This window comes from Drosophila melanogaster, chromosome 2L, assembly GCF_000001215.4.
Source record: "Drosophila melanogaster chromosome 2L".
Classification (NCBI taxonomy): Eukaryota; Metazoa; Arthropoda; class Insecta; order Diptera; family Drosophilidae; genus Drosophila; species Drosophila melanogaster.
In genome coordinates this window covers 7,556,433-7,583,607 of record NT_033779.5, presented here as the reverse complement: position 1 = coordinate 7,583,607, position 27,175 = coordinate 7,556,433, and the positions used below count along the sequence as shown (strand labels likewise).

The window sequence follows — 27,175 nt, the reverse complement described above, 5'->3', positions numbered from 1 at the left end:
CTTGGCTGTCGTCGAGGGTCAATTAGCAGTTATATCGAATGGAGGATAAGGCAAAAGGTTAAGCCCATCTGACCGGGCACACATGGCTCGAAAAACAAAACTAGACGACCTAAAAAATGTGCAATCGGTGGAAGAAAAAAGTCTTTAAACTGATATTGATTGCGGCCTCTTCACAGCGTTTAGATAAGTCTATAGTCCCTAAATTTCTTAATCACGGAATGATTGATTAAATATTCATTAACTTTGTACACGTTTCCATTTAACATTTCCTTATAAGATTTTGAAATTATTTAATAGGTATTTTAAATTGTTTATATTTTTTATATTTTCTTTTTTGACCTTTAAAAAGTTAGTCGAATTTTGCTGGCATTTGATTACCAGCGTGGTTCAACGATGTGACCCTGAAAGTAAATGACTTTGTTGTCATGAATTACGTAGAAAAACGGATGATCAGCTATAAACTCCATTGGAGGCTGTATTAAATTGTCAATGGACTTCTTTCGGCGAGTAAGAACACCTAAAAGATATTACGTAAATGCTACGAATCCTGGGGGAATTGTTATTACTCACCTGTTGCCGCAGAAGCTTCGCCACCCTTTTCATCGATCTTCAGAAAGGCCTTTTGCACAATTTTATCGATCTTAGCACCAGATTCTAGGACGAGCCCATTTAAGTCAGCTGAGGGCTTAAATACATCTAGAATGCCTAACTGAGGAAAGGTATAAATAAAAGGTATCATTTATATTTAGCAATATACTAACATTTTCAAAAATTCCCTTTAGTTGTGCTTTAGATTCGATTTTGAACTTGGGCAGTTTAACATTTACGGATTTTTTTTCCAAATGATAGTCAATAAAACCAACTTTCTCTTTCAGTTTTCTAAGACCATCAACACTATTGGGCAGAATGATGCGCATAGAAAGAGTTGAGTTCCAGTAGGGTAGTTCGATAATCTTTGCATCAATGTCATCGATGTATCCTGATAGTAGGGATGCAGACAAAGTCATCATCTTCACCGGAATAATTTCGTTAGCTGATACATAGAAGTCGGCTATATGAGTTTGGTCGGCCTTGAAGTTATACAGCCACTGGCCCTTGAAGTAGATTGCATTCACCAGAAACGCACTTGTATCCGAATTAAAGTCCTTAGGTAAAACTATGTTCCGGATCATGCCACGCGTTCGATTTAATATCCAGCTATTGACTATCGCAGACGCACTGACTGGATCGTCTAGACGGATCGACTTGGCTTTGGCCTTGAAGGCCTTTCGTGCCAACTGGTTAAATTCCGGTACAAGGCAATATTTCTTGTTCACATATATCCGGTTTGCCATATGCAGGATAATAAACGTTTCGCGGCGCTTAAGATCGCTTAAAAGGCTACGATAGTTGTTTGCCACAAGTGTTTTGTTCTCAGAAAATTTCAAAACGTTTCTAAGCTCTTCGAACGTTTTTCCACCTGATGCCATATAAACCATGCTCATAATAATCTCAGCAGATATCGGCGAATAAATGAGGTTCCTTTTTGCATTCTGCGATGCTAGAATTCGATAAAAGTCCTCCCAAAACCCGCTCTCTACTGAGGTGGCCAACAAAAGAAGATCTAAGGGAATTAGACTGAATTGTTGCAGAGTAAAATACGATTTCGTTGACCGCTTACACAAGTATTTCATTCTGAGAGCGGCTTCAGACTAAACGCATATTAGCAGACCGTAAGGAAATATAAATATATAAATATAAATATATTATTGATGGTAATTTAATTAAGAACGCCTGAAGACACAGCTCCCCATTAGACATACTTCCGAACTCTATGCGTTGCATTTCACGAATCCGATACTACTGGTTCATCTAATGAACACATGTCAATTAAAGCCGCGGTCTCGTGTCTCATGTCCGTGGAATGAAATATGTTCGCTAGTTTCAGTCTTCAACTCAGTCTGAGACTCCTTCTGCAACTCCAACGTCAGATCCAGCTCAAACGTGCACTGATAAAATTATCAATCATAATCTTTTTTAATTTATAAAATTTGTTTTAAAAAAAGTTTATAATGACAAATCAATTAAGACGTATTAATTTAAATCTTTATCGTCTTTAATGATTCAGTAATTCACTTTTATGGCCTGTTTGAATAAATTTCATTAGTTTTTGAAGTATAGAGAAATAAAGTTTTTGACAACAATTATTAAATTAAAATAGAATACATTTTTTTCCGTGTAGATCGAAGTTTGCGTGCTTCGTGGCTGCCTGTGTTACGTTACGCACATTTTCGCGTATTTGGGTGAGTCGAAGGGGGTGCTGCATATGTTTGTGGCAAATGGGGGGCCGATAAAGAGGGGCATACAAGCGACAGCTTGGACATGTTTGCCTCAAACCCCTCAAAAAACGACGAACCAAAATGCAAGTGTCTCGCCTTACAGTCGCCCCCAACTCTTTCACTAGGTTTTTCTTTGAGCCTGATTTATGTCGTCGAGTGTCGCGGGTGTTGCGTGCCGGCACCCACAGACCCCTTCTTACCCCTTCCTATAGACAGGAAAAAATTATGTTTAATAAATAAATATAAAGTTTAACAAAGAAATATTAAGCTTATTCTTGATCCTAAGCTATACGATTGTATAGAAATATTTCTAAATGTATATGAACATACTAAACTATCTGTATCTATTTAGATTGTTTTCAAAAAATAGTTGTTACTTGAGCAGATTTTTAAGAACACATAGAAAAGCCAAGAGTTTTTTCCAGTGCAGTTATCCGAGACTGCGGGCAGTGCAGTTTTAGTTTTTTTTTCTACTCTGCGGTCAGTTTGCTGTCTTCTTTCGATTGGCACTGAAGCGGAGCATGCGATTTCCGCTTTAATGTAATTTTGACAACGCACACACGATGCTCGAGTGGTCATGGGGGATGGGGGCGGTGCTGGGGGGTTGATGTAGGGGGGCGGTTGCGATTGAGTATCGTCATCAAGGAAATGTCATGATAAATCTTACTCGACTTTCCCGTGGCCGAAACCGTTACAGTAGCAACTGCGAATTCGATTTCGATTTGGGTTTTCGATTTCACTTTAAATTGGTTTTGATACTCTGTAATTAGGAGATCGCGATAGGGGGAAAATTAAACATTAAACACTTATTAAGTCACATGAATTTTTGAAATGCATCAAAAGGCATTAAAACAGATAAGAAGTATTTCGACAAAATAGAAATGCCATTTTCTATTTTGAATGCAGGCAGATGCATTTTACTAAAAAGAGTATCTTGAAGCTACAACGACTTGATTTCTTTTTTATAATTTTCATATTTACAGCTCTCTTATCGAGCGATTTGTTTTGCATGTTCCATTTATCTGATTTGCTGGATATTCCATTACCTGTTAACTCGATTGCAGCGGCATTTAGCAGTTGTGGAACCACTTTTCGACGCCACTGTCTTCATCCCCCCCATCGACTTTAATGCACTTATTCTCCGTCCGTTTTTTGTGCATATTGCGACGCCCTGAAGTCTGTTTCCTTATCACCCTCTTTTCGAGAACCATTAAAGTTCTTGGTGGTGACCCGCAGCAGAATCGTAAACCCAGCTTGACTCATTGATGCATCGATGAGACATTTATATTTTCCAGTTGTCCCCACACTACTTTTTCCTATTCCAAGTGCCATAGAAATGAGGAAAATCTGAGTAAAATCGTCGCTTATTATGCGCAAATCAATTTCCCAGCACCTGAAAATGTCAAACGAAGGTGTAAGAATCAGATAAGAGAAAATCTTGATGGATTGTTTAATTAATTAACCAAAGTCTAAATGGTGATTGATTGGAGCATTGAACTAGACAATGGTTTCTATTCATGGGGCGTGTTAAAGGGGGCGGTGCTGAAAACCCTGAGATATCCGATAGCTGGAAATGGTAAATAAAAATAAATAAAGACGTCTCTATATGTACGGATTACACTTAATTTGTATATCGGCAGCAATAAAATGAAAACGAGCTGACTTAGCGGAATCCCAGCTCGGTCATTTATCACCAGCACAGTAAAACTGAAATACAATCCAAAACTAGTAAAAACGTTTAACTGGCGCTTAAGAATGGAATATACCTTTTATATTTATAAAAGAGTACAATATCCACTTCTTTAGTGGTTTCTAAATTAAACCTAAAAAATGTAAATTTAATTTTTAATAAAACACATTAACCCCAAAAAGGTGAGAATATTTATTATTTATAGTACATTGTTTGAATTAAGTCCTCACATGATTAGTGAGAGGTTTGGTTTTATCTTTTATATGTTAATTGCGCTGTTATGTTACTGTTATTGCATTGTATTGATTCATCGCTTCTAAATAAATAAATATATAAAAAAAAAAACATTGTTTGAACAGATTTTTGATGCTTATATGATCGCTTTAAGTACATATATTCCCAATTAAGATCAGAAGTACCCGGTATGTTTAAAATAATGAAATCGCAAGAAATATAAGTAAATTCAGAAAAAAACACTATGCAATAAAACGTGCGAAGTTATAAAAACAATGGAAATGGAAAGAGAGGGAGAGCAAAAACAAGCGAGGGAGAACGCTCCAGATAATGGAGCTCGGTTCTAAAAAGTCGGTTCTTGGGGCTCTGTTCCGATTCTTTGTTGCGGTCAGTCGGAAAATCGAAGGCGGCGCGACGCGACATCATATCGAAACCCCAACGAAACGCGATTTATGCAACGAACGAATTCTAATTTATGCAAAGAAAAAAAAAATGTAGACATAAATTAATTTTATAACTATAGTCACATTGTGTAATGAGTGAATATAATAAATCTAAGTGTAAGCCCGGAGTAGAAATGATAAGAGTACCAATTCGCAGTGAAAAATATAAATTAAAAATATAATATATTCTACAATCTATATGGAAAGTTATAAACGTATATATTTCAATTAACTTAATAAATTCATTATAATAAAACAAACTAATAAAAAACACATGCAATTACTAGAGTACATAGTACATATTCTGTTAGTACATATTCTCAAGAGTAACCTTTCAAAATTTAGTAGATTTAGGCGATAAAAATGAGTTCCTACAGGACATTGGTGGATCATGGCCATCCGATTATAGTGGGAAGCAGTGAAATATCGCTGGCCCCGAGTTCGGCAGCCAGTTCGCCCAAGCCCCTACACCGGATGATCAAGTACTGGCGCAACAGTTCCGGAAAAATTCCGGGTCTCCGCAAAAGCGAGAGTTTCGCCGAGTATCGTCGCCATTCATCCAACTCGGCCACAATTTCGGGAGGATCAGGGGGCAGATCGAGCACTTCGAGTGCCAGGCAATTGCAATACCAGCGACTGGAGATGGAAAGCTGCGAGAATATAGATATGCTGACAGAACCACTAAGGTAAGTGCACTTAATGATAAAAACTAGTTTTTTTTTTCAATTTATTCATTAATAAATTACTCATTTTTATGAGTGCCAAGATATTAATGTGGTTAATCGTTTAGAATCAGAGCATCAGGTGGTCAAGAATTTAAAATTTGTTTGTGCCTAGCATTTGAAAGGTTTTAAAATGATTTTACCCATTTATTACCTACACATCGTAAACAAATCAATTTTATTTCTTTCTCTTGTAAATCACTTCCATGGAGACCGAGATAAATGTTGAATGACCAAATATATGCATGCATTCCATACCTGTTTATATAGAAACTACCAAAGAAGTGGCATCCATTGTCTTGCGGTTCACTTTGATGTGTAACCCCAAAAATGTGGGGCATGCAACAGTTGGTTATCTGTTTTCGGGTTTTCGAAACGCCCCTCGCAGCTGCGGTTTATCGTGTGGTTATCAGCTGTTCGTTATCAGCCGCCAACGAAAACATCGGCAAGCATGTGGATGATAAAAACGAGGGAACAAGTGCAACACGCCGACGTCATTTTGTGGATTGTGGAAACAGTTCGCGGGAGAACTGCATTTTTTGCATTTACAAATACAAGTCGAAAGTTTGTGAACACTTTTCAAAGTGATTCTTTTTCCACAAATTGTTAGATTTGGTGTACAAGACAAAAAACAATGTTTAGTCAACAAAAGTTGACGGAAAATTCTTTTTTATAACTACTATAACATACATACATACATATTCAATTTCGTATTCTGTAATACTTATTCGGGTTGACATCAGAAATCCAGAAAAATGGTATATCCAAATTGTGAAAATACTTTCTCTCGAAAAAGGCTCATGAAAGAACGTGTTCTGGAATAACACCACTTTCCAAGGGGGCGAACGCCGACTGTTTTTGGCTCGTGCCTCTGTTTACTTGTGTATTGGTGTCCCACGCCGGTTCCGGTTATTCGGTTTGTTTTGGTTATCTCTCGGTGGAGGGAAATCATTGCCTTCTGCATACTTTTGGGGTACACTGTGCAAATAATTAACTGGCAACTGCATTGCCGGCTTCTTTGAATTGCATTGTTTTCCAAACTGTTTACTTTGGCTAATGCGGGCAGCTCCGCTCTCCCCTGGCAACAACTCTTTCTGTTTGCCTAAACTGCGCGCATTTGGAATGTAAATAAATGTAAATAAACAAGAATTTCGCCCCCATAAAGGCAACAAAAGCAGTGAGAGCAGAACAACAACAAACTCGCTCTCTCGCCTTAACAAAAATGCAACGTGCACGTACAGTTAAGGTCGCAGCAATAGCACGGATTTTTATAAAATTATCTGCTCTTTAATATGAATTAATGCATATCTGTATCATCACATGTTTTACATGTTATTTCATATATCATTCCACTCTTCTTTGTCTGCGCTGCATTAAATAATTTTTATCTGTCTAAGCTTCATAATATATGTGTACATAAATAAAATCTCCATAACTGGATCCACAGCCACTATTATTTTGGCCCCCACTGTGGAGTTTGTGGATCGCATTCGCCAGTGGAACCTGAAATCTGAGCTTCGTGCGCAACGATGTTGTTCGTCGCTCGCATTCGTGTTCGTTTGGGGCCAGACCCGCAGCTTTTCTGCTTTGCGACTCAGAGTCGATTTGTGAACCAACTCGTGTGGGCGTCCGAGCCAGCGAGTGTCCGACTAAGTGTGTGCGTGTGCGAGGACGACCGGGCGTGTGTGTGAGCGTTGTCGCGCGTCTGCGTCGCGAAATCCTGATATCGGGAATCGGAACAGGAATCGTAATATATTTCGGGTCTGCGGTCCAGACGCTGATGCGTCTTCTTCATTAGCTGTTCGAAAAGTAACGGTAGAACGCAAAGCAGTTGCAAATCGACAGCAACAGAAGACGGCGAGAAGCGCCACGAATGGAAAAATCAAAACAAACAAGAAAATTGTTAAAAAAGAAGAGCAAACAACAAACGAATACTCGAATATGTGAAAGTGCTAGGTAATCAACCAAAAAAATTATAAAATTAATATAACCAATTAAGGCAATGATGATTTGTGGTTTTGAATTCTTGAAAAAAGTGAACAAAAACAAATCATGCTAAGCATAACACGCAAACTTTCTTCAACAATTAATTTGCAATTGATCCCACTGAGGCGGTTTCCTAAACAGCCTAAACAAAAGAAAGAAAACGAAAGCAATAAATAGACAAACAATAAGCAAAATGTTTGACGAACTTTTAATTGAACGTGTGTGCTTGAATAACAACAAATTGAAATCGCATTTGTTGGCCTTATCAAAAAATTAGAAGCGAAAGTGGCAAAGGTGTCTTAATGGGCAAGACAAATAGAAATCAAAATAAGTTTGCCAAAAAAAAAAAACAGCTGCATAAATACGCGCACGTAGTTAAAAGTGAAATTTTTAAACAAAAATCGTTGGCTGAAATTGAAATGTAACGAGCAAAGAATCCAAAAGCAGAAGCGAAGAAAGTGTTGAAACCAAGTGAAATTGTGTGCGTAATATTTTGTGCAATTCAATTACGAAAATTCCATCCAATAACAAGTGCATGAAATGACGGAATAACATAATCAGCACAGACAAATGTCAAACCACTGAAAAGAAACTACAAATGAGAAATATTTATAAAAAGAAATAACCACAAAAAAGTTCCGTTTTTGTCTCATTCCTCTCCCTCTTTCTTCATCTCGTTTTTGGCGGTTCCCGAGTTTTCTTGCGTTTTGTTTTCTGTGTCTTTGGAGTTCGATTGAAATGCGTCACGCATGATTATTACGTGTATTTTTGGTTTTTATAACCATTTTATCTTCCTGCGATCAGCTTAAAATTGTGTTTCTTTATTTGTTGTGATTTATGTGCAAGTTGTGTGAGGTGATTGCAGATATGTATAAGTTACCTCAACAATTGGATATGGTGATGTGAAATTCGGTTTTTTACAAGGGGGTGAAAACATTTGAAGATCATGAACCCCAACAGGTTTTTTATATTCAATACAAAAACGGAATTGTATATTACTTCCCATAAAGGAATTTTGAATTAATTAAAGATCTTTCCAACGTGGTATCAACTTTTTCTGGTCCTAATGCTTCAATTAATATTTAAATTTATTAGAGTTGTTATGTGAAATTGGAAGTGGAACAATTTCCAACCAACTCCATTGGGAAAAGCGTTTTTTCTCGTCTCCGACTGGCAAAAATGCAAATTAAAATTCACGCATTTTCCACCTCTTTTTGCGCCCTGTTCGCCTGTCCCGTTAAATGACAATGTTGCATCTCCTTCTGCTTCTACTACTCCTCCCATTCTTTGCTACTGTTGTTGTTGTTGTTGGTGTTGTTGTTGTTTTCCTATTAATATGCATAGCCGGCGGTCAAAAAGTAAAAAAATGTATGTATGGTAAATTCGCAGAGCACGTGAATTTCTTTTTGGCTTTTGAAACGGGTTTGGCCTGAAATGATTTCAGTTTGTGTTGCCGTGTTTTCTGCTGTTGACTTTTCATTTTCGTTAAATTTTTTCTCGATTTTTGTCTCGCTGCTGCAGCTTGCAAAAATATTTATTGGCATGTGTGTGCGAGTTTTGCGACTGCTGTTTTGGTTGTTTGCTGTTTTCACTGCTTTGCCAGCTGCAGCTTTCTGGAATTTCAGTTGCTCTTTCGAGAAAACGGGGTAACACGAGCTGTGCGAGTCGCTACATCATAAAAATCATATTTTTTATAGAGACCTGGTGGCCGGACTTAGATATGGAATAGTTTGTTAAACTGTGTACTCTTATTTAATTGATAATGTAATTATAAATGCAGCTTATACAAACCCTTCAGGTATAAACATATTACCAATTAAATAAAAAATTCCTAATACATTTTAAAATTAAAATTAATAACAAAACTGAAGCGTCTCTAGCAGATTAGGGTATTAGATCTCAAACATATGTAAGTTGAGGTCTTTAAGAGCATCCATGGTTCGCAAGGTAAATATATAGTTCCGTACCTCTACCATTGCATCTCCCGCTTTTGGCAATATGCTCCCATTCCGAACTCACCTGGATACCCTGCTCTTTTCCTTTGTTTGCTTTTGCCTGTTGCATTTTTGGGGCTCCGAATATTTGTTGCAGTTCGTTCCGAGGGCGAAAAAGGTAAACGACAGCTCATCAAATATTCATGCCATTCGAGAAGAGATTCTCGCCGCACGAATCGGATGTTTGCCTTTTGACAGATAACTTTTTTTTTTTTTTTTGGTTTTGGGGCGGGGGAGTCCGCAGAAGAGCCGCCCCATTGACTCTCTTTGGGATGTAAAGTAAACCTCAGCGATGCGGAATGTAAATGAACTCGAGAACCAAATTGGCCTTGTCGCTCGGTGTGAAGATACGGACAATAACAGAAAGCTGTGAAAAACAATCCCAAGAAAACAGCTGCTTTTTGGCCACATCTCTTGCTATCTGCTTCTGATTCCCCGCCGCCTTCGTCTCCTCCGCTACTCGGATTCTTGGACTCTACACCTCCGCTTCTCGGATTCTCCGGCTGTCCATTCATCGTTCTGCGTCTGTCTGGCCCATCAATTGTCTTGTCATCCCTCTCACTTTTCGCCGCCTCCCTTTCTCGCCGCCACTCGAGAGTTCAAGTTGAAGTGCAGTCAGCACAAAAGCTTGGCTCAGAAAGAGATGTCGTTAGGGGAAAGGCGAAAGAGGCGGATAAGCCTCGGCGTGTCATTCGCCTGCATTGATTTTGGATTCCCTTTCATGACCAGTACTCAAAAAGGCGAGGGTATGTTGGGACTTTGGATACAGTGTGCATTCTGAACTCCTTAAATTTCAGTACATAAAAGTTGCGAAACTTATTTCTTTAGGTTAGATCTACATGTTTTAGGATCGAGTTTTTAAAGGATTGTTTAAATAAATTTAAGTTAAGTATTGCTTAAGCTAACATGGAATAGTATACTTTCTTTAAAGTAAAAACATATTTGTGATAAAAGCAAAGTAGTTGGTAATTTAAAGTCCCCATTTTCGATCATCTTACTAAGGCTTTGTAGGCTGCTGCAAAATTTACCGTTTTGCCAACGCGTTGTGTGTTGACCTTTTGCTTATCTCAACTGCCGCAGATCCCCCTCACCCCCTTTTGCGTTTATTCGTGGAAAAACACACGCGAATTTAATTTATGGGGCGTGTGCCGCCGCTTCTCCCATGACATGGCCCAGTGCCAAATGGCTCGCATCCGAATTGGAAATGGAAAAGTCGGACGGTCGGCGGGGGGAGTGTCTGCCTCTACGTTTAGTGCTCACTTTAATTGCCTTTGCCTCGATTTTTCTATATTTTCCTCCTTTGTTTACGACCTGTTCGCACCTGGGCCAAAAATAATAAAGTATACAGTTTAGTGGCCGAGTTTCTAACGAAAACATGATGAAACTTATAATTTTTAATAATTTTGTTATTTTTATTACAAGCCAAGGTCGTTCTCAAAAATTAGGCTTTGAAGCTATTTGTTTTTTCAGGATTCAAGGGTTAAGGGGAGGTAAATCAAAACATTGTGGCAACAAGGTCTTTGGTCTCAAACCATTTTCCTGTAAAGAGATATAAATAATGGGAAAAGGTCAAATGATATTTAACTTTAAACTTATTTGGATTACGGCTAAATAGAAATACTTTAAAAACGGGAATTGTGCATTGTGTTTCATAGCAATTGAGCTTACAAAGTTTTAATAGTACATTCCTTAAAAGCATTAAAACTTTTATCGTACCCCCGAAATGTCAAAAAATTAAACCATGTGTAAACGGTGTACCTTTAACTAGTTTTAGTATCTCAAACTCCTAAGCTGCTACATCAGTTTCCCATTAGAGTTCACTTACAAGCACAAATATCTACCATTTTCCGTGTTCGACATAAAGTAACTCCCCCGTTGAATTTGGAAAGGAGGTTTTGGTGGGTGTAGTCAAGGTTGCGCCCATCCAAAAGCTGATTATTCAGCCAAATTGGCAGCCGATAAGATAAGATACCTATGGCATACAGCCGACACAAACCGATACCAAACCAGAAACAAAAACAGAACAGAAGTCACAATCAACTAGAATTGCTCTCACAGAAGTTGTTGCCCCACAAAAAAATAAAAAAATAGAAAACCGGAGCAACTCGGTCTGCCAACAGCTGTTGATGTTTGTTAGCCCGGCTACGAGAAAAATAACACAAGAGCCAATATGAAACCAAGCCGGAGAGCAAAAGACAAATTTGTTTACAGAATTTGTCAAGGCATAAATATTTAAACACGTGTAGCAAAGTAACAAGCAACCAATTTTTCAGTCCTAAATTCTCCCACTTAACAGGAAAATGGGGAAATGTACACACGGAAGGAAACCAAACTTTGAACTTGCAGAAGTGTGGTGTAGGAAAATGGGTGGAACCGGATGTTGTACGAGTGTATTCAGCGGCTTAAAATATTCCAAAATTTCCCCCTTGAAATATTATTCACTTGAAGATTGATAAGAACCCGCCTTTTTATTTCCGATAATACTAGAAAAATATACCACTTGGTGACTCAATGGCAACTCAAACACTCTGTTTATGACGTATCGACACAAAAGTTATAACCATAAAATAGTAACTGAAATCTGATTGCGAAACGTTGACGCAATTATTTGTCAGGGGTGTTGGGGAAAATTTAAAAATGGGGCTGCCGAAAGTTGCGCTTGTCGAGCACTTGACACACTTATCACTGTTTGATTGTTTTGCGATAACGTGATAATGAAAATAAAAGCAAGAAAGTAGACTTTGGCGGAAAGTAAACTTGTCATTCAAGGATATAAATATAAAATATTTACGTTCAAATTTAAATTCTTATTAAATGGGTGAATAAAAGTCGACCGATCCCAAAAGATACTTCAATAATATTTACAAAATTCTTATCGAATTATACAGTTCAATTGTGCGCAACTTTTCCGATAGAGTTCACATAAATTTTTTCTATTCAACCACATATCGTCTTAAAAAAGACTGTGTAAACAACGAAAACTTCGAGAATGGGAGTTTTGGCTTCATTAACCCAATCACAGTAAGACAGAGAAAAACAAAAATAAAAAAATCGAGAAGAAATCCGCACAATTTCATTTGCAACTCGGATCACAACACATCAATAAAAATGCCAAATTGAATGAGCAACAATAAAAAAAATTATCATTGTTTGGGTGACACACTTGCCTTCTATTTCTCCGCATTCTCGCCATTCATCCCATATTTTCATCCATGATAAAGGCCCACCCACTGGGTGGTTTTGAGAGACTGGAATCAACTATTAGCCAGCCCAGCAGCCCACACGATTCGACAGATTTTGCCCCCTGCGATCCCCTATACGGTTGACATTAATTTGTCCACAGCCAACAAGCGCAACAACAAATGAATGAATATAAAATTTTTATAGATTTTTTTCTCTTTTTACTTTTGCATGACACCATAAAAGGTTGTCGTCGCCGACTTGGGGGCGGTTGCTGAGCCTGATTTAAATAAATTATTCTATATGCGTTTTTTATAATGCAGCCAACAGTGCCGCAAAGAATTATTTAGCACTTGCGCTTGCAAATTGTTTTCTACGCTACGTAATTCAATTTCATTTCGAGTTGGGTTTATTTTGATGTTTTTTAGTCATTATTGTTTTTTTTTTATCATTCTCACATGAGAGTGCCTGTTGCTTTTTTTTGCGGAAATGACGAATTTGCAACAACGGAAGTTGCGTGTTTAGGCTGAAAAAGATGGCCGCATAAATTTTGATTGCTCTTAATGCGATTTGAGTCGAAAGGAATTATATATATGTATAAATTTTATTTTACACTGGGTAATTGCATAACAGAGCTTGCGAGGTATCTCAATCTGGGCAAGTGATTTGCCAAATGTTGCCGAGAAGATTCAGAGATTTGCCAATTTGGGTCAACGGCAATGGAGGCGCACTTGGCCTGAAGTGCGTGAATTGAATCATATCAGCAGTTGGGTAATATTTGCCAGGTTTTGCTTGGATGCGTGAACGATAAATCCAATCAATTAAGTATAGCTTAAGATTAGGCATTTATGGTACACAAGCAATTAGGCGCATTCACAAAGCTGAGTTTAACTTTAGGTCGGAAATGATTAAATTTAATTTTGAATTATGCTAGAATTCTATTCTATTGAATTCTATTGTCGGTGAAGCATGGTTACTGAAGTTTGGCTTTTCGTATAGTAAAAGTTAAGCACTCCTGCCCCTTAAATTTCTCCGAAGAGTTAAGCAAGCCATAAGTGGCTTAAAGCAAGTGCATTTCATCTCCTCTTGGTCGTAACAGGCTCACTTTCATCAAATTCTAGCTTGTCTGCCTTTGACTAACCCTCTTATCACCACCCCAGCCCAAAAATCTGCCATAATACCATTCACAACTCTCGTTATGTACGCACATTACCACTTAAGCGAGGTGCCTGGCCTTGGGTAGGAAAATCCGGGAATTGCAGGAGTAACTCAATGGACTTCTGACGGCCAGATGCCTTCAGTCAATGCCGTAAATCATAAATCATCTTGCCCGGTTTCTGTGGTGGCGGCACTTGGACACGTGCGCCATCGCATTACCTTTTTGGGGGGCGTTTTCCCGACTCAACCATTCAGGAAATTTTCACATTTTCTTTGGCTTGTTTTAGACCTAAGCCAATTGTCAGTGGGGCAGGTTGAAGACGAAGTTTTTTATGCCGCTTTATGAGGGCTTATTGCGGATTCCCGGAAGGTGGGGACATGGTGCCTAAGTGACTGCCCGCCCTGGCAAGTGGTTATGCCTCGGGGTTTTTCCTTTCGTGAAAAACATATGCGGGTTGTTTGTTGTCTCCTCTCTGTTTTGCACGCATTTTCACGCGCTTTTCCTCGCTCGGCTGGGCAGAGAGTTTTCAGCCCCGGCATTACTTTTTAATAATGTGCACTTAAGCCTCACCCAGAATCCAAATTCATTTACCTTTGAGTGATTTTCTTTGTTTTTTGAAGACACGATTTTTTCTTACCGAGTTTTACGACCATCACGTCGGGCAGCATAAACTTATTAAATTTCCATTCTTTTATTGCTGGCCACAAAAAAAATTGGTTTCACAACGGTTGTAAAACATGCGTAAGGAAATTTCGGCTCAAGTGACCGCAACCTGAACTTTAATTAATCGGGAAAAGATAAAAACCGAGTGAACGAGGAAAAAGAATGAAACGAAGGAAAAACACATGCTGAAAAGTGTTGTGCTATAAATTTAACTTCATTTTTATTTCCCCCCCTGTGCAGAGCAGCAAAATGAAAAGAGTGAAGTGAACTCATGTGAAAAACTGAATCCATTTAAAGGGAAAAACCAAAAGCAAACAAAAAACACAAAACCAAAAATACTTCAAAACCAAAAATACGAAACCAAAATCAAAACAACGTCAGTCAATCAAATCCATCAATCATGCTGAAGATACACATGCTGGAGCAGGTCGTCAACACGGAAAATGTCTGCGAGAATGCCCAGGAGCTATCACCAAAGCGCAAATTGGCGGGTCAGGGGCAAGTGGGTGGTGGCAGCTCCTCCTCCAACGGAGGCACGCCCACCGTCTCGGCCACCTCGTCGCCCCACCACCAGCCAACGCCCCCCCAGCGGCACATTCACACGGGCGGTGGCAAGAGCGCCAGCCAAGGATCATCACCAGCTGGGTACGTAAGCAAATCTCAAAGTGTGGACTCCCCCTTTTAACATTTATAAAAAAAAAACATAAAAACAATTCACTGATATCAACTGTAAGGAAAATAGATTGGGAACTCAAGAAGGTCATGAAGAAAGAATACATTACATTTGAGTTATTAATTTTAATTTTACATATTCCACTTCGCAACAATTCTCAGTTTCCTGGTTTTCGCCTAATTGTGACAGCTGGATCACAGTCAGTATCTTTGTAGTTTTTGTGCAATCTGTCGAATGATAGATGCGTTTTTGATGAGGGCTCCCTTTTGGTTATTTTCACCCAAAGCAAGAGCACTCTCTTTTTTTGTATGCCATTTTCCTGTTGTCGCATTCCTTTGGTCGCTGCGGTTGACTGACGTTGTCATAATGGGTGCATCGTCCAGCGGTTTTCCAGTTTTCCCTTCTCATTGCCAACATTTGTTGGCCAGTTAACAAATTTCACCGCAAATGCAGTTATTTTCTTTACGTTTGCCTTGATGAGTTGGGGTTTTTGCGATGAGGTGTGGCTAAATGGAAAATGGTTAATGCATGAATTGGATGTAAATTGGATGGAGAAATGCAGCTCCTGGAAGTTTAAAGTATTTATTATATATTTATATTTAATGAAACAAAAGGCAGTACATATGTGATTCATTCTCAAGTTTGCATGGCAACAATATTTAGTATTCAATATATAGAAATGCAAGTTTATATGACATTTGACAATTGACAAGTTCAGTATGAGTGTCATAAGACACTTTCTGTCTTATCTGCAACTTAACTTTTCAATGGCATCAACGTGTCCATCAAAACCACATTTTGGTTCGATAAGTTTGAACGAATATAGTATCTGTTTGAGAGCTTTGATTGACAATATACTATTGAAATTATGGAAAACTTTGTTGCACAAGTTCTGGTTCTACTACTTTCTATCTCCACCCACTCTTCATTTCATTAAGTTTTTCTTCCTCTATATTTGACAACTTGCTCACCCACTGCATTTCATTTCACGCTGGCGGTTGTGTTTCTTTTTTCTAAGCTCCATTGTTGGTCAGCTCTCTTACGAGGTATTCAGCTTAGATGCCACCCAGTTTTCCCCCGTTTCCCTTTCCTTTATGTTAAAATTTCTTGGCCATTCCTTTGCGGCTTGTTATTTTCGCATTAGAGTCTGGTAATTGATACCTTGCGGATGGTTATGGCTTTATGGCTGTGAGAGAGACACATCAAGGCAATGGTGGGGAAAATCTTGGCAAACAATGGGCTGGGGTCCCTGCCTGGGGGCGTGGCCGTGGGCACAGTTTTGTTAATAATTTTATCCACAAGCTGCATTGTCACATTGTCGGTGGTGAATGGAGTGAGAGAAGAAACAAAAAAAAAACTGAAAGCCAAAACAGAAACAATTTTCATTTTCATTTCTCTTGTCTCCTGAACTTGACAATCAAAAGGGATTTTCATATCTTTTGTTTTCCACACCCTCCACCCACACAAGACAATTTTCTTTCTATGCTCCTCTTTTTACTTTGGGATTTTCTCTGTTAAAAACATAATATTCAAAACATAAACACTTCCGTTGGCGCCCTTCATTACCCCAACAATCCTTCTTGTTTTTCCCCTTCGGCGAACTTAACTTTGTCTTTAATACAGAGAACAAAATGAAACTATTTTGTAAGAAAACTAATGCAACCGTTGCCACTTCTTAGAATTTTGTTGTTTAACTAAAGTACATACCCGACTTTTGCACCCAAATGTGCGTCTTTATAATTTCTCCCTAAAATTGATCTTAATATATTAATTAAAAAACAGTTGAAGACCTAATGATACTTTTTTTTCGTGTGCAATGCCTTTGACTTTTGGCTATTTTTGACTTAATTACTTGGGGCTTATGGGCTTGCCTCGGTTGCTTCTTTGTCCCTTGCTGCATTATTTATGCCTAACATTAGTCGGTATTTTTCGTAACACCCCAAGCCCCTTTGGCTTTCCAACAATTTTTGATTTATCTCGGAGTTGTCTGAGACTCGTGTCTTCTGCCGCTGCTCCCATTATGCCACCATTTCCATTTCCATCCTCATCTGCAACTTCGTGTTCATCTCCATTTCGTTGGGGAGCTACAGCTAGTTGACCCCGAAACGCTTATTCTTCTGCCTGCGAAAAGGGGGCCAACGCAGTTAGCCCAGTTAAAAATCAACTTGGCCGACTGCCTGTCAGTCAAATGCGAGACCAAATTGGAGTTCTGTTTCGGGTTCTGTTCTATTCGGTTTCTTTCGATTCGAGTTCTCTTCGGCCATTTGAAAAGGCATTTTCTGGCTAATTTATATGCAAAGATTGCGCCAAATAGCTGAACAAAAGCAACAAACATGACAACAACAATTATGTGGCCAGCTGACCAGGCCAAACCATTTATCACTTTCCAATTTTTTCCACATTTATTCGGTTTTATATTTCTGTGGGTCTTTTTTTTCCTTGTCTTCGCTCGTAGTGTTTGTCTTTAATTTGGAAAGATAATTTGGCATGTCAGCAGCTTTAATAACGTAGCACGAGATGTTATCTGTCCTTGTCTGGATCTACGCCCAGTGTTTTTGGTATTTTTGTGGGTGGTTTTGAGCTAGGAAGTATCTAACAATGGTGTCTGGGAATATTGGTAAGTGTATGCCTTACAGAACTGATGTTAAATTAAAAAGATTACATAAATTTATATTTATAGAAAAAGCTCTTTTTTGTGTCCAAGTGTTTATCTTACCTTCAAACTGACACTGTAAATTAGGTCACAGAACTGAAAGACTTACAGTGACATCCATCACCATAAGGCAGGGTAGAGTTGTAGGAAAAAGGACAGCCAAACGCGAAGGACTTGCACGTGACTTTTTCGCGACTTCATTTTACTTCACTTGAGGCCTACCCCGATTTTACTTCGGACTCAACTTCGTTATTCCAGAACACGAGGCCCCCGACATACGTGATTTTCATCCAAAAAGAGACAATTAACCGGAGAAAAAAATGGACAAGTATTCTGAATCTTGATAAAGAAGCCAAGCGCGAAGACCAAAAGACCCCTTTGGAAACGTATAACGGATGAAAAAAAAGTAACTTGTCATTGGGCCAAGTGGTATTCGGCAATGCCAAGTTCACGATTGCCGATTCAATTGTGATTTCATACCATTTCAGTTACGAAGTTCGAGCAGGAAACTAGTTTGGTCGGCAGAGATCAATTGGGGCTTTGGATTGTACAGGCCCATAATCGCTCTAAATTTTTTAATTTATTACCACGCTCTGACAGCTGACACATGAGTGGGAGGAGAGTTCAAAAGATGCTGACAACAATTAAATTAATGTCAAGGCAGCAAACGCCCCAAGGAAAATCAATAAAAAAGAAACAAGAATGGGGCGAAACGAAGGAACAACCTGAGGGAGAAGTGCACCGAAAACAATTGTGTGCCATTATTTTTTTTTTAATTTTTCCCAAAAAAGTTTGCTATCTGAATCAATAAGATACTTGCATTGCAAACTGTATTGGCTTGTGTAGTTCGCTTCCAAGTTTGAGAAAGGCTATTTGCGTAAAGTTTTTAGGATGCGCTCTCGGCGCTTATTTATTTCAGTGTAGAAAAGGAAATAGGGACCGGAGCATAGGCCTGTGGTGATTTTCCGTGCCGGTGAACCTGGCTGACTGACTTCGTCTGGGTGTTTGCTTTGATGCCTCCACTAATTGGGCAAAACTTCTGGGCAACGTTCCATTTCGGTTCTCCTAAAAGAGGTGAGATATGTATGTATGTATGTCCTCCTCATTCACACCCCACTAGCCCCGTCTCCCTCTTTCTTTGCAGTTTGACGCTAATTTATGCCCACAAACCCCAGACAAACTGATGTAACTTTTGTTTTCTATTTACCATTTTTACTCTCATACAAAAGTCACCTTTGTTGGTTATGCAAAAAGAAACGAGTACATAAAATCAAACAGAAATCGCTTCTGTCTTTGTCTGAAACTGTCTTTCTTATGACTTATGCATGAGGTTTTTATGGTTAAGTTCGCTGGGTTTGTGGAGCAGCAACAAAACTCTGTATTTGAAGATTTATCTAAGCATCTGTGCCATTTTGCTACCGTGGAACATCATTTTGGGAAATTATTCAAATGGAAAATGGGCTGGGAAGTGCTGAATATAAATTAGCATCTGATTTAACCTTAAATTCAATACTCATGGAATTTAATCATAAATAAGATATAGAATTTGGTGTAACATTTTGAATCAATTTTTATTTAATCATTTAAATTTTGTAATTAATAGTTTTTATAACTAATTTAACGTGTTGCCTTTCTCTTATTTAAGACTTTTGCCATATCTCTCTATTTGCAAGAAATTCTTTGCAGTCTAGAAAATCTGCACTCAAATCCCATTTAAACCAAAAATATTCATGACCATTAAAAACGTAATCATGCGAATAAATCAAATGGTGTCTCGTAAAAGAGCAAGCACAAAAAATGTGTGAGAAATCAGCCAAATCTGCAGCTCATCCAATTTCTCCTAATGAAGTGAAAGAGCTGACAGCGAAAAAAAAACTCTGCCCGAGGCAATTTACTGCACTTGGTGAATTTTGTATCTTATGGATGCGCCGCTGCATCTGACGGATGCAAGTCAACGTCATCAGCGTGGCTCCATCACTGCTAACCCAATTACCATGCAGCATAAACAAATTTCCACTCGCTGGGCTATCTCTTTCCCGATTTTATGGACCTTTTTCCATGAAGCTCGCAGACAAATTGCCAAGAAAAACACTCTGAACAACAAGTGTTGGCAATTCCACAAGAAGGGGATCGACTTGGAGGTTTCACGGGCCTGAAACAACATAGGAGAAGCTGAAATCTTTATGAATTATTAATTGGAAATTGTAAACGGAGACACAAGTGGCAAAGGGGGAGCAATGACAAAGTTATAAAAGTTAAAATCACTTGCACAAACTTTTACATTTTGCGGCGTCTTGCGGGCACAGCTAAACATTCTTGTTGATGGATGCAAATATCAAATTGATGTGACATACAATTTTCATAAATGGGTGAAGCGTCCCAGAAAAAAAAAATAATAAACGACAACGAAAACTTTGACGAGCTCCAAAAATTCAAGTGGAAATTGTCATTGAACTGTGGCTTGTTGTTATTTTCGTTGTTGCGTAGAGTGAATAATGGAAAAGTTTTTGGGCAAACTTGAGACAACTTTTTTATTATCCTAGAATGCTATCAATTTTCTGCAAAGAGTTTTGAAAAAGAGGCTAATAACTGAACTTTTTATATATATTTTTGAAATATTTAATATCTTATTTACAATTTTGTTTTTAAAATAAAATAAATAATATATGTTTTTGTTAAAGTAATATATTATTTTGGGAGTTATTTTCGTCCATTTCCTTAATTTCTCCATTCAAACTGAGTTTAAATGGGGCAACAGCTGAGCACAGAACTTAACTATTGGTAAAGCATATCGTTGGCTTAAAAAGATACTTGAAACAGAATAATTGTATTTTCCGGACAAGTTAATTACATTTGGCAACAAGAAGTAAGAAACTTTAGCAATATATTTTTTTGCAGATACTTGTAGCGATAGGCAATGTTTACATATCTCAGTCAGTGGGTCAGAAAAAAGCCGCCGCCGACGCCACTTGGAGCGTTTTTGGCATGCTTTTGTAGCCACTTGGCAGCTGACCAAAAATAGTTGGCTCACATTTGATTGAGCTACCTCCAAGAAACAGATGCTCAAGCTCCGGCTACCGTGGACAAGATACTCGCGGTCAGCCATTTAGGAACGCGCAACCGGTTTGCTTAATGCACCATGTGTGTGGCTGGCAAATGAGCGATAGTTAAATTGATTAGCGAGCATTAGTTCAGGAATTAAATAAGAGGAATCGGACAAAAGAAAGTCATCGACGGCCAAGTTCATTGTAATGGTGGGCAGAGAAGAGGGGCGTCAAACGGGGTGGCAGGTGGGCAAGATGAAGGTCATCGCATCACATCACAACACTTCACACCGAATCGGATCGCATCAATGGAAAATTATGCAATTTATTGGATGCCGAAGAAAGAAAATGCTTTGCTGTTGTTTATCAAAGTTGATCAATCGCTGATATGCACACGTAACCGAACGGTACGATTATAATTTATCAAAGATATCTGAGGTTTAACATCAATGCTGATGATTTGATAGAAAGAAAAGATAGTTGAGATCAGAGAAATGTAGAATCATCATTATGACTAAGCGTATGAAAGTAATAATTAAAGGTTTGAAAAGTATTTAAGTAAGATTTCGTATTGTTGTGTTAGGTATAATTAAGTGACGAATCGCCAACATAACTTTCATTTGTTAGTAGTTATATTTTTTTGTTATAAATTTTGAAACACTTATGCATAAAGTATCTTTACTTATCGATTCAATGGAAATCGTTTTGTAACCTGCCAAATTACCAATTCGTGCTCAGGCCCAATTTACACCTTTTATTTATTATCGAGTAAAGAAGCTCCTAAAAAAAGAAGGCAAAAGTGTATCGCTATATTTCTTGGCGTGCCACATGCAACCGCAGCCCATTGAAAACTAAACTTTCGTTTTCGAATCTAAGACAAGTAAAATGCGAGAAATCAGCTCAAGCTCAAGATTCTTTTTGTGGGCACAATTAAAAGCACCTGCTCAAAGTGGAGTTAAATTTGGGCAGCTCTTGAGTTAATTGGAGAGACTAATTAACACGCAATTAAAATCGAAAAGTAATTCTGAATTCGATTTGGCCGCAATTAAATGAAATATAAATGGGCTTTCAAATTCACTTTCGATTAAGGCTTGATGGGGTACTGTCGTTTCTGCCCCCCTTCCCTCTCACCGCAGCTACCTATGTACTCAAGTTGTTGGCTAATTACGTGTCTGTTGCTGTCTCTTTCAATTTTCGTCTGGGGCAATTTTTGTATTGCTGCATTCATTTGTCGGCCATAAAAGTCGCCGTCAAACACCAAAAAGTCGCGCGTTTCAAAGCTGCTTTACCATAATTTCAATTTTTATTTTTGCTCTACGTACAACGAGCATTTTGCTCCACCTTCTTCTCGTTTCCAATCTAGAGGCATTCCACTAGAGCTACAGTCGAAATTCTTTAAGTGGAATCTTACTGTTGTAACAGTTGTAATTCTTCTTTGTCAGCATTTAGTATCTTTTAGATAACAGCTATTCCATGTATTTTACTTAGAATTATTACTTAATATCATATACTTTTATGCGGAACTGATATGAGAAGTTCAATATCTATAATTACGACTGTAATGCATTTTAGTCAGGTCTGGATTTTCCAATGTGGTCAGATGGGCGGCAAGGCGGAGTGGGCGTGTCCTTTGATTGTTGAAAGCAACAAGTAAATCGTATGCGCATTATAGATGACGTCAATCTAAATATATATAAATGAATACATGAAGATATTGAAAATTCAAATTGAACGAGTGCCGAGGGAGCTTTTTAGATTACCAAAGAGGAAGTGTGAAGATTTGGTATGGGGTTAAATAAAAAAAATACGGGGAGATAGGGATACTATGGGAGATGGAGCCTCATTTGGGAGATCGGCGCATCATTTCGTATGCTATTATTGTATCGCCTGCGGTTGCATTTAAAATTCAAACGAGTCGCAGGAGGCGCCGAAAGCTCATCAGCAATTCAATTGCCCTTGGAATGGGTGGGCGTGGCCACGCCCTGTTCTCACATATTTCGTATGCTGCATCTGTGCGATTATCGACCTGGAGTTTTGTTTGCCCCGTGGGCTTTGGTTCCTTCTTCTCTCCATTTTTTCCTGCATTTTTGAATTCATTTCGATCTTTGAACAGATGCCGTTAAACTATCTGCCATGGCATCAAAAACTCTCTTGGGGTCTCCACCTAATTGGGGCCTGTCGTACCCCCATCACTACTCCAACACCATTGTGCCGATGAGAGAAATGTGTGCATAGAGTTGTGCAATGACAACAATGTGGTCACAAAGACACTGGAGAAACTCCCACCATTTAGTGGCGTTTTTGGGGTCTCCATTTTCAAAGACATTTGGAAAAGGAAAGGGACTGTGTCACATATAATTTGTTTGGGAAAAATATAACTATGTTAAAAAAATGTGTTTTTTGACAGAAAAGTTTGCAGTAGTAATTCTTACACTTAACCCGTACAACTTTTTCTTTAAAGGTCACCACAAAGTGTGAGAAGCGCATAGAGGGGCTTTTAGGTGATACATTGCAAGAGTCTGTGACATAAACTTTTTGCCCCAATGTTGCCAAAGTACTAAGCCCCCTGCATTTTCTTCTCCAAATGGGCCACCCTTTCCTACTACTTGGCTACCAAATTTGTTGAGCTTTCTGCCGGTGCGGAAGTTATTACATAGATTTTGTAGCATTTTGTGCCCAAAATGTATGGCATTCACAAGAGATACATGATATAGACTTTGGCGACGACATATTTATGACTCGCCGGTCGCCCTTACGCCTCGAATTCTCCTACTTTGCAGTAAACTATTTATAGGAAGAACCAAATTCTGTGGTAAAGGGGGCACAACTCCAAAAGTGCAACTATGAAATATTTTTGGCAGAGCACATAAAAAAAAAGAAGAAAAACGGAGATTATTACATGATGGCAAAATATAATTTCCTCACTAGGAAAAAACTTTGCAGTTGTCTGGCGGCGGTTTTGGTGGTTGGGAAAATGCCTCAAGAATTATGAAAAATGTGTTGCAAAAAAAAAATAGAGAGCAACGTTTTTCGGCCAGCAGGGGCTATGGGGCTACGCCATGAAAATGGCGTGTGGCACGAAAATGTAAAAAACAAAAAAAAAAACCTTAAAAAAAACCTAAAAAATTGAAAGCAGAAATGTGAAAAAAGGCGAACAAGTGAAGCTGCTGCCTCGGGTTAAATTTGGCAGGCGAGACAACACTGCAAATTGTCTGACCAATGTGCGCGTGGTGTGCGAAATGGGGGTTTTTTGAGGGTGCAATAAACGGAGAAGTGTCTGAATGCCTGAATCGCTGGGGCGAGGGCTTTTGGCAGCCACTGTTTGGTGTGCTCCATTCCGCATTGTTTACTGGACTGTGGTGCTTCACTCTTGTTTTATTTTACAGATGTATATATTTAATTCACATTTTATGTGCATGTTGCATATCCAGTTCGAATAGAATGAATAGTTATACTAGCAAAGAAATTCCGCATAAGTCTTATGATTTTTTAAAACTAATTGATTTTATTTAAATATAACTAATATTTGTTTGTAAAGAATTTATAGTATTTAAGTTATTTATTATGATTTTTCATTTAATTTACTTTTAGTTTCGATCTCATTTTTTTCTGTGCAAAGATTCAGTTGCTTCGGAGAACAACAATTTAATTTAAAGCATAATATTGTATTTTTTTTCTCATGTATTGGAGGCTATTAAATGACAAGCCAAAACGAAATGAATAGGCCAAAATGCGGGTTAAAGCGTTATTTATGCGCATTTTGGTTTTGAATTTGTCAACTGCACACGCATCACACGCGTGCGTGCAAAGGAGATTGGCGACAATTGCAAATTGCATTTTTCAATTGCATTTGCAATGCAATTTGTGCGGCACAAAAAAAAAAACAACTCTGCAATTCAATCGGATAAAGAACGGATGAATGGAAACAATGCCGATGCAATTAAAAGGCGTTTTTGCCAAACAAACTCCCCGTGGTGTTTTTTAAAAACTTGGTGGCCGGAAAGGAGTGTCCAGTTGAAATAGTTAGTTTAGTGTGGATAGTGTTGCTCCAGGGGGATCATTAAAAGTTGACCAAAGACTGGATAATAATGTTTTATATACAAATACCTAAATCGGTTCTAAAATGAACTGTTTGGGTGTGTTTTGGTAGGTAATTTGGCTAATTCGAATATGTGATTCGTATTATACTTGATAAACACAAACGTCCTGAAATCTCAGTGACATGGCTAATTTGCATTTACATTTGCCCCCGTTTGACAACTTGACTGTGGGCCCCCAGCGGATTTGAGCCATATCCAAGCCGCAGCTACCATTGCCCTCCCTTCGCCTATAAGCTCTTAATGTGACAGACGGCCAATTTTTGCCGGCTTATTTATTTCCAAAGTGGGACCGACTGGGCCAGCGGCGAATTTCGCACTGATTAATGGGACCGTGTTTCACATGAAGTTGAGTGGTGTTGTTCAGTGTAGAGCGACCTGATGCAGATTGCAGGCAAAGCTTCGGCTTTACCTAGTTAATAACTGCCCATAAATATAGCTGGCAGTGCAAGTGTTTGCCAATTAGCGAGCAAATTGCATACGACTGTGCAAGGGGCTTAAAATCTGACGAAAAATCTTGTTGTCCAGACCCGAAATGCGATGCATAAATTAGAGGGTGCATACGAAAACAGACGTCGAGTGAAATAAAACGTAATGAAATGTCTGGCGCTCGATTTGTGCTCATTTTCAATTGGCTTTTAATGGGGTGATAAGTGGCTGCTTGAATGGAAGTCATAAAGTACCTCAGGGTCTCGTGGGGATGGGATTAACCTTTATCCTTCACTTACAATCACATAAATATTGGCATCCCACACTTAATTTAAAACTATACAGTTTGGAATTCTAATTTTAGCTTTAGGTAAATGCCCATGGAAAAAAACAAGAAAAAATAATTCAAATGCCAATATAGCTTGGCAAATATTTAAGCGATTTTATCGACATTTCTAGTGTATGACCTGGAATTTTCATATTTTCATTCGTGCGTGTAAATTCTTCGCTATTGGTGCAAAAGTGCCAAAAATATTTCGACCCTTCATCCGCAATTAACTAAGTGAACCCCCTCACACGAATTGTTTATAAAACCCCAACACACAAATTTAGAGCAAATGTATATGTTAATTACATAAGCAATCCGACAGACACATAAACAAATTCATGTACAATAACCCCATGGATAAACAAACAGCAAAAATATTTGCACAAAATGAAAAATGTCATTTATGGTTGAGTAAATAAAACACAAAATATTTTCGGGCATGCAAAAGCAAGACAGAAAATGTTCTGATTTTTGTATCTTTTTTGTCGGTCGGTTGGGTAAATAAATTTAATTATATGCAAAACTACAACACGGCAATCACGAACATAGTCCAACTAATAAAAGCAACAGCGTTTCGCTGACCACAACTTGTTAATAATTTAAGCGATAAATCTTTAAGCCCAGAAACTTTGAACATCGATCCGTTAGGAGTTGAAAGATCCTGCTTCTGGGTTGGGGATTATTCCAGAGCCAGAAATTGAATTATGCCCAGACACACGCAGTCGGGAAGTTGAATGCTGGTCCAAGGGGAAATTATGTAGACGAAGTGGTCCAGACAAAAAGAGGTGGGAATAAAAAGGAAAACTGCGCACCGGACTAGCGGAGAAATGAGTGAGAATAAAAAGCTGGCTGTGGAGCTTTAGTAATGATAGTAATAGTTTTACTTTTCTAATTGCTGCGCTTTTTCATATCACAAGACTATTAAAGTATGATAGCAAAGTTAAGGCTGACAAAAGACTCGGTCATATTTTATAAAAAATATCCTTGATAATCGTTTACAAATATTTGGACAGCATAAACTTAGTATTGACATTCGAAAAGTTTCCTAAATGTTTGGCGAAATCTTTTTATTTATGAATTATGAAATGAAATAAACTTTTACACAATTCCCTTGGTTTCAGTATAATTGGATAATTTAATTGCTGTAACACCAATCAATTGGGAATCCAATACAATCCGCATGAACCTTTTCCCATTGTAAACACTCGTTATTAGTATTTACCGTCATACAATTTTAATTCGTATTATATAATTGTTTAATCGGTAGCGGGAAAAGGTCATAAACCAACATTAAAATAGCCACGAAGATTACCAACGAAAGCAAAAATAAAAATGTAATTCGGCTAATTTAAGTTAATATTAAAACTACAAGCGAAATGCAGCCAGCCGCAGACGCAAAAGGGAAAAGACCTTAAAAGCGTGTAATTTAATTTAATGCAATGGCAGCCGAAATAGCAACAACATTTACAGAAAACAACAAGCCAAAAGCAACAACAAAGCGTGGCGCGTGAATAAATGTGGAAAATGTTGCAACATTTCGACCATTTTGGCTTAAATGCGAT

At 38.3% G+C, this 27,175-nt stretch overlaps 2 protein-coding genes and 1 long non-coding RNA gene across 6 annotated transcripts in view, besides 1 other annotated feature; 1 reads left to right on the top strand and 2 right to left on the bottom strand.

Moving 5' to 3' along the window:
- Positions 1 to 274: 274 nt before the first annotated feature.
- Spn28B (Serpin 28B) lies at positions 275 to 1,684 on the bottom strand. 2 transcript variants are annotated; one of them, NM_135284.3, is made up of 4 exons: positions 1,661 to 1,684; positions 762 to 1,603; positions 571 to 709; positions 275 to 517 (listed from the first exon to the last, which is right to left on the bottom strand). In NM_135284.3, the coding sequence occupies exons 1-4, from the start codon at positions 1,671 to 1,673 to the stop codon at positions 375 to 377; spliced, it is 1,137 nt and encodes a 378-aa protein (NP_609128.2). In that variant the 5' UTR covers positions 1,674 to 1,684; the 3' UTR covers positions 275 to 374. The 2 variants fall into 2 exon arrangements, with proteins under 2 accessions (NP_609128.2, NP_001260209.1); NM_001273280.1 differs by having other exon boundaries at positions 337 to 517.
- A 2,543-nt stretch (positions 1,685 to 4,227) lies between these two features.
- Positions 4,228 to 4,353: a mobile genetic element.
- Positions 4,354 to 4,627: 274 nt separating this feature from the next.
- Positions 4,628 to 27,175, top strand: part of RapGAP1 (Rap GTPase activating protein 1) — an 81,176-nt gene continuing 58,628 nt past the window's right edge. The window contains exons 1-2 of one of the 3 annotated variants that reach the window (NM_144299.3): positions 7,001 to 7,363; positions 14,630 to 15,034. In NM_144299.3, coding sequence (NP_652556.2) covers positions 14,790 to 15,034 — 245 coding nt within the window. In that variant the 5' untranslated portion in view covers positions 7,001 to 7,363; positions 14,630 to 14,789. Of the gene's footprint in view, positions 5,372 to 7,000; positions 7,364 to 7,594; positions 7,875 to 14,629; positions 15,035 to 27,175 lie in introns of those variants that run through there. The other 2 variants (NM_001273279.1, NM_001103644.3) reach the window with 2 other exon arrangements.
- On the bottom strand, positions 15,170 to 15,679 carry lncRNA:CR46063 (long non-coding RNA:CR46063). Its single transcript, NR_133071.1, has one exon. It is a non-coding gene; the product is annotated as a long non-coding RNA:CR46063 (long non-coding RNA).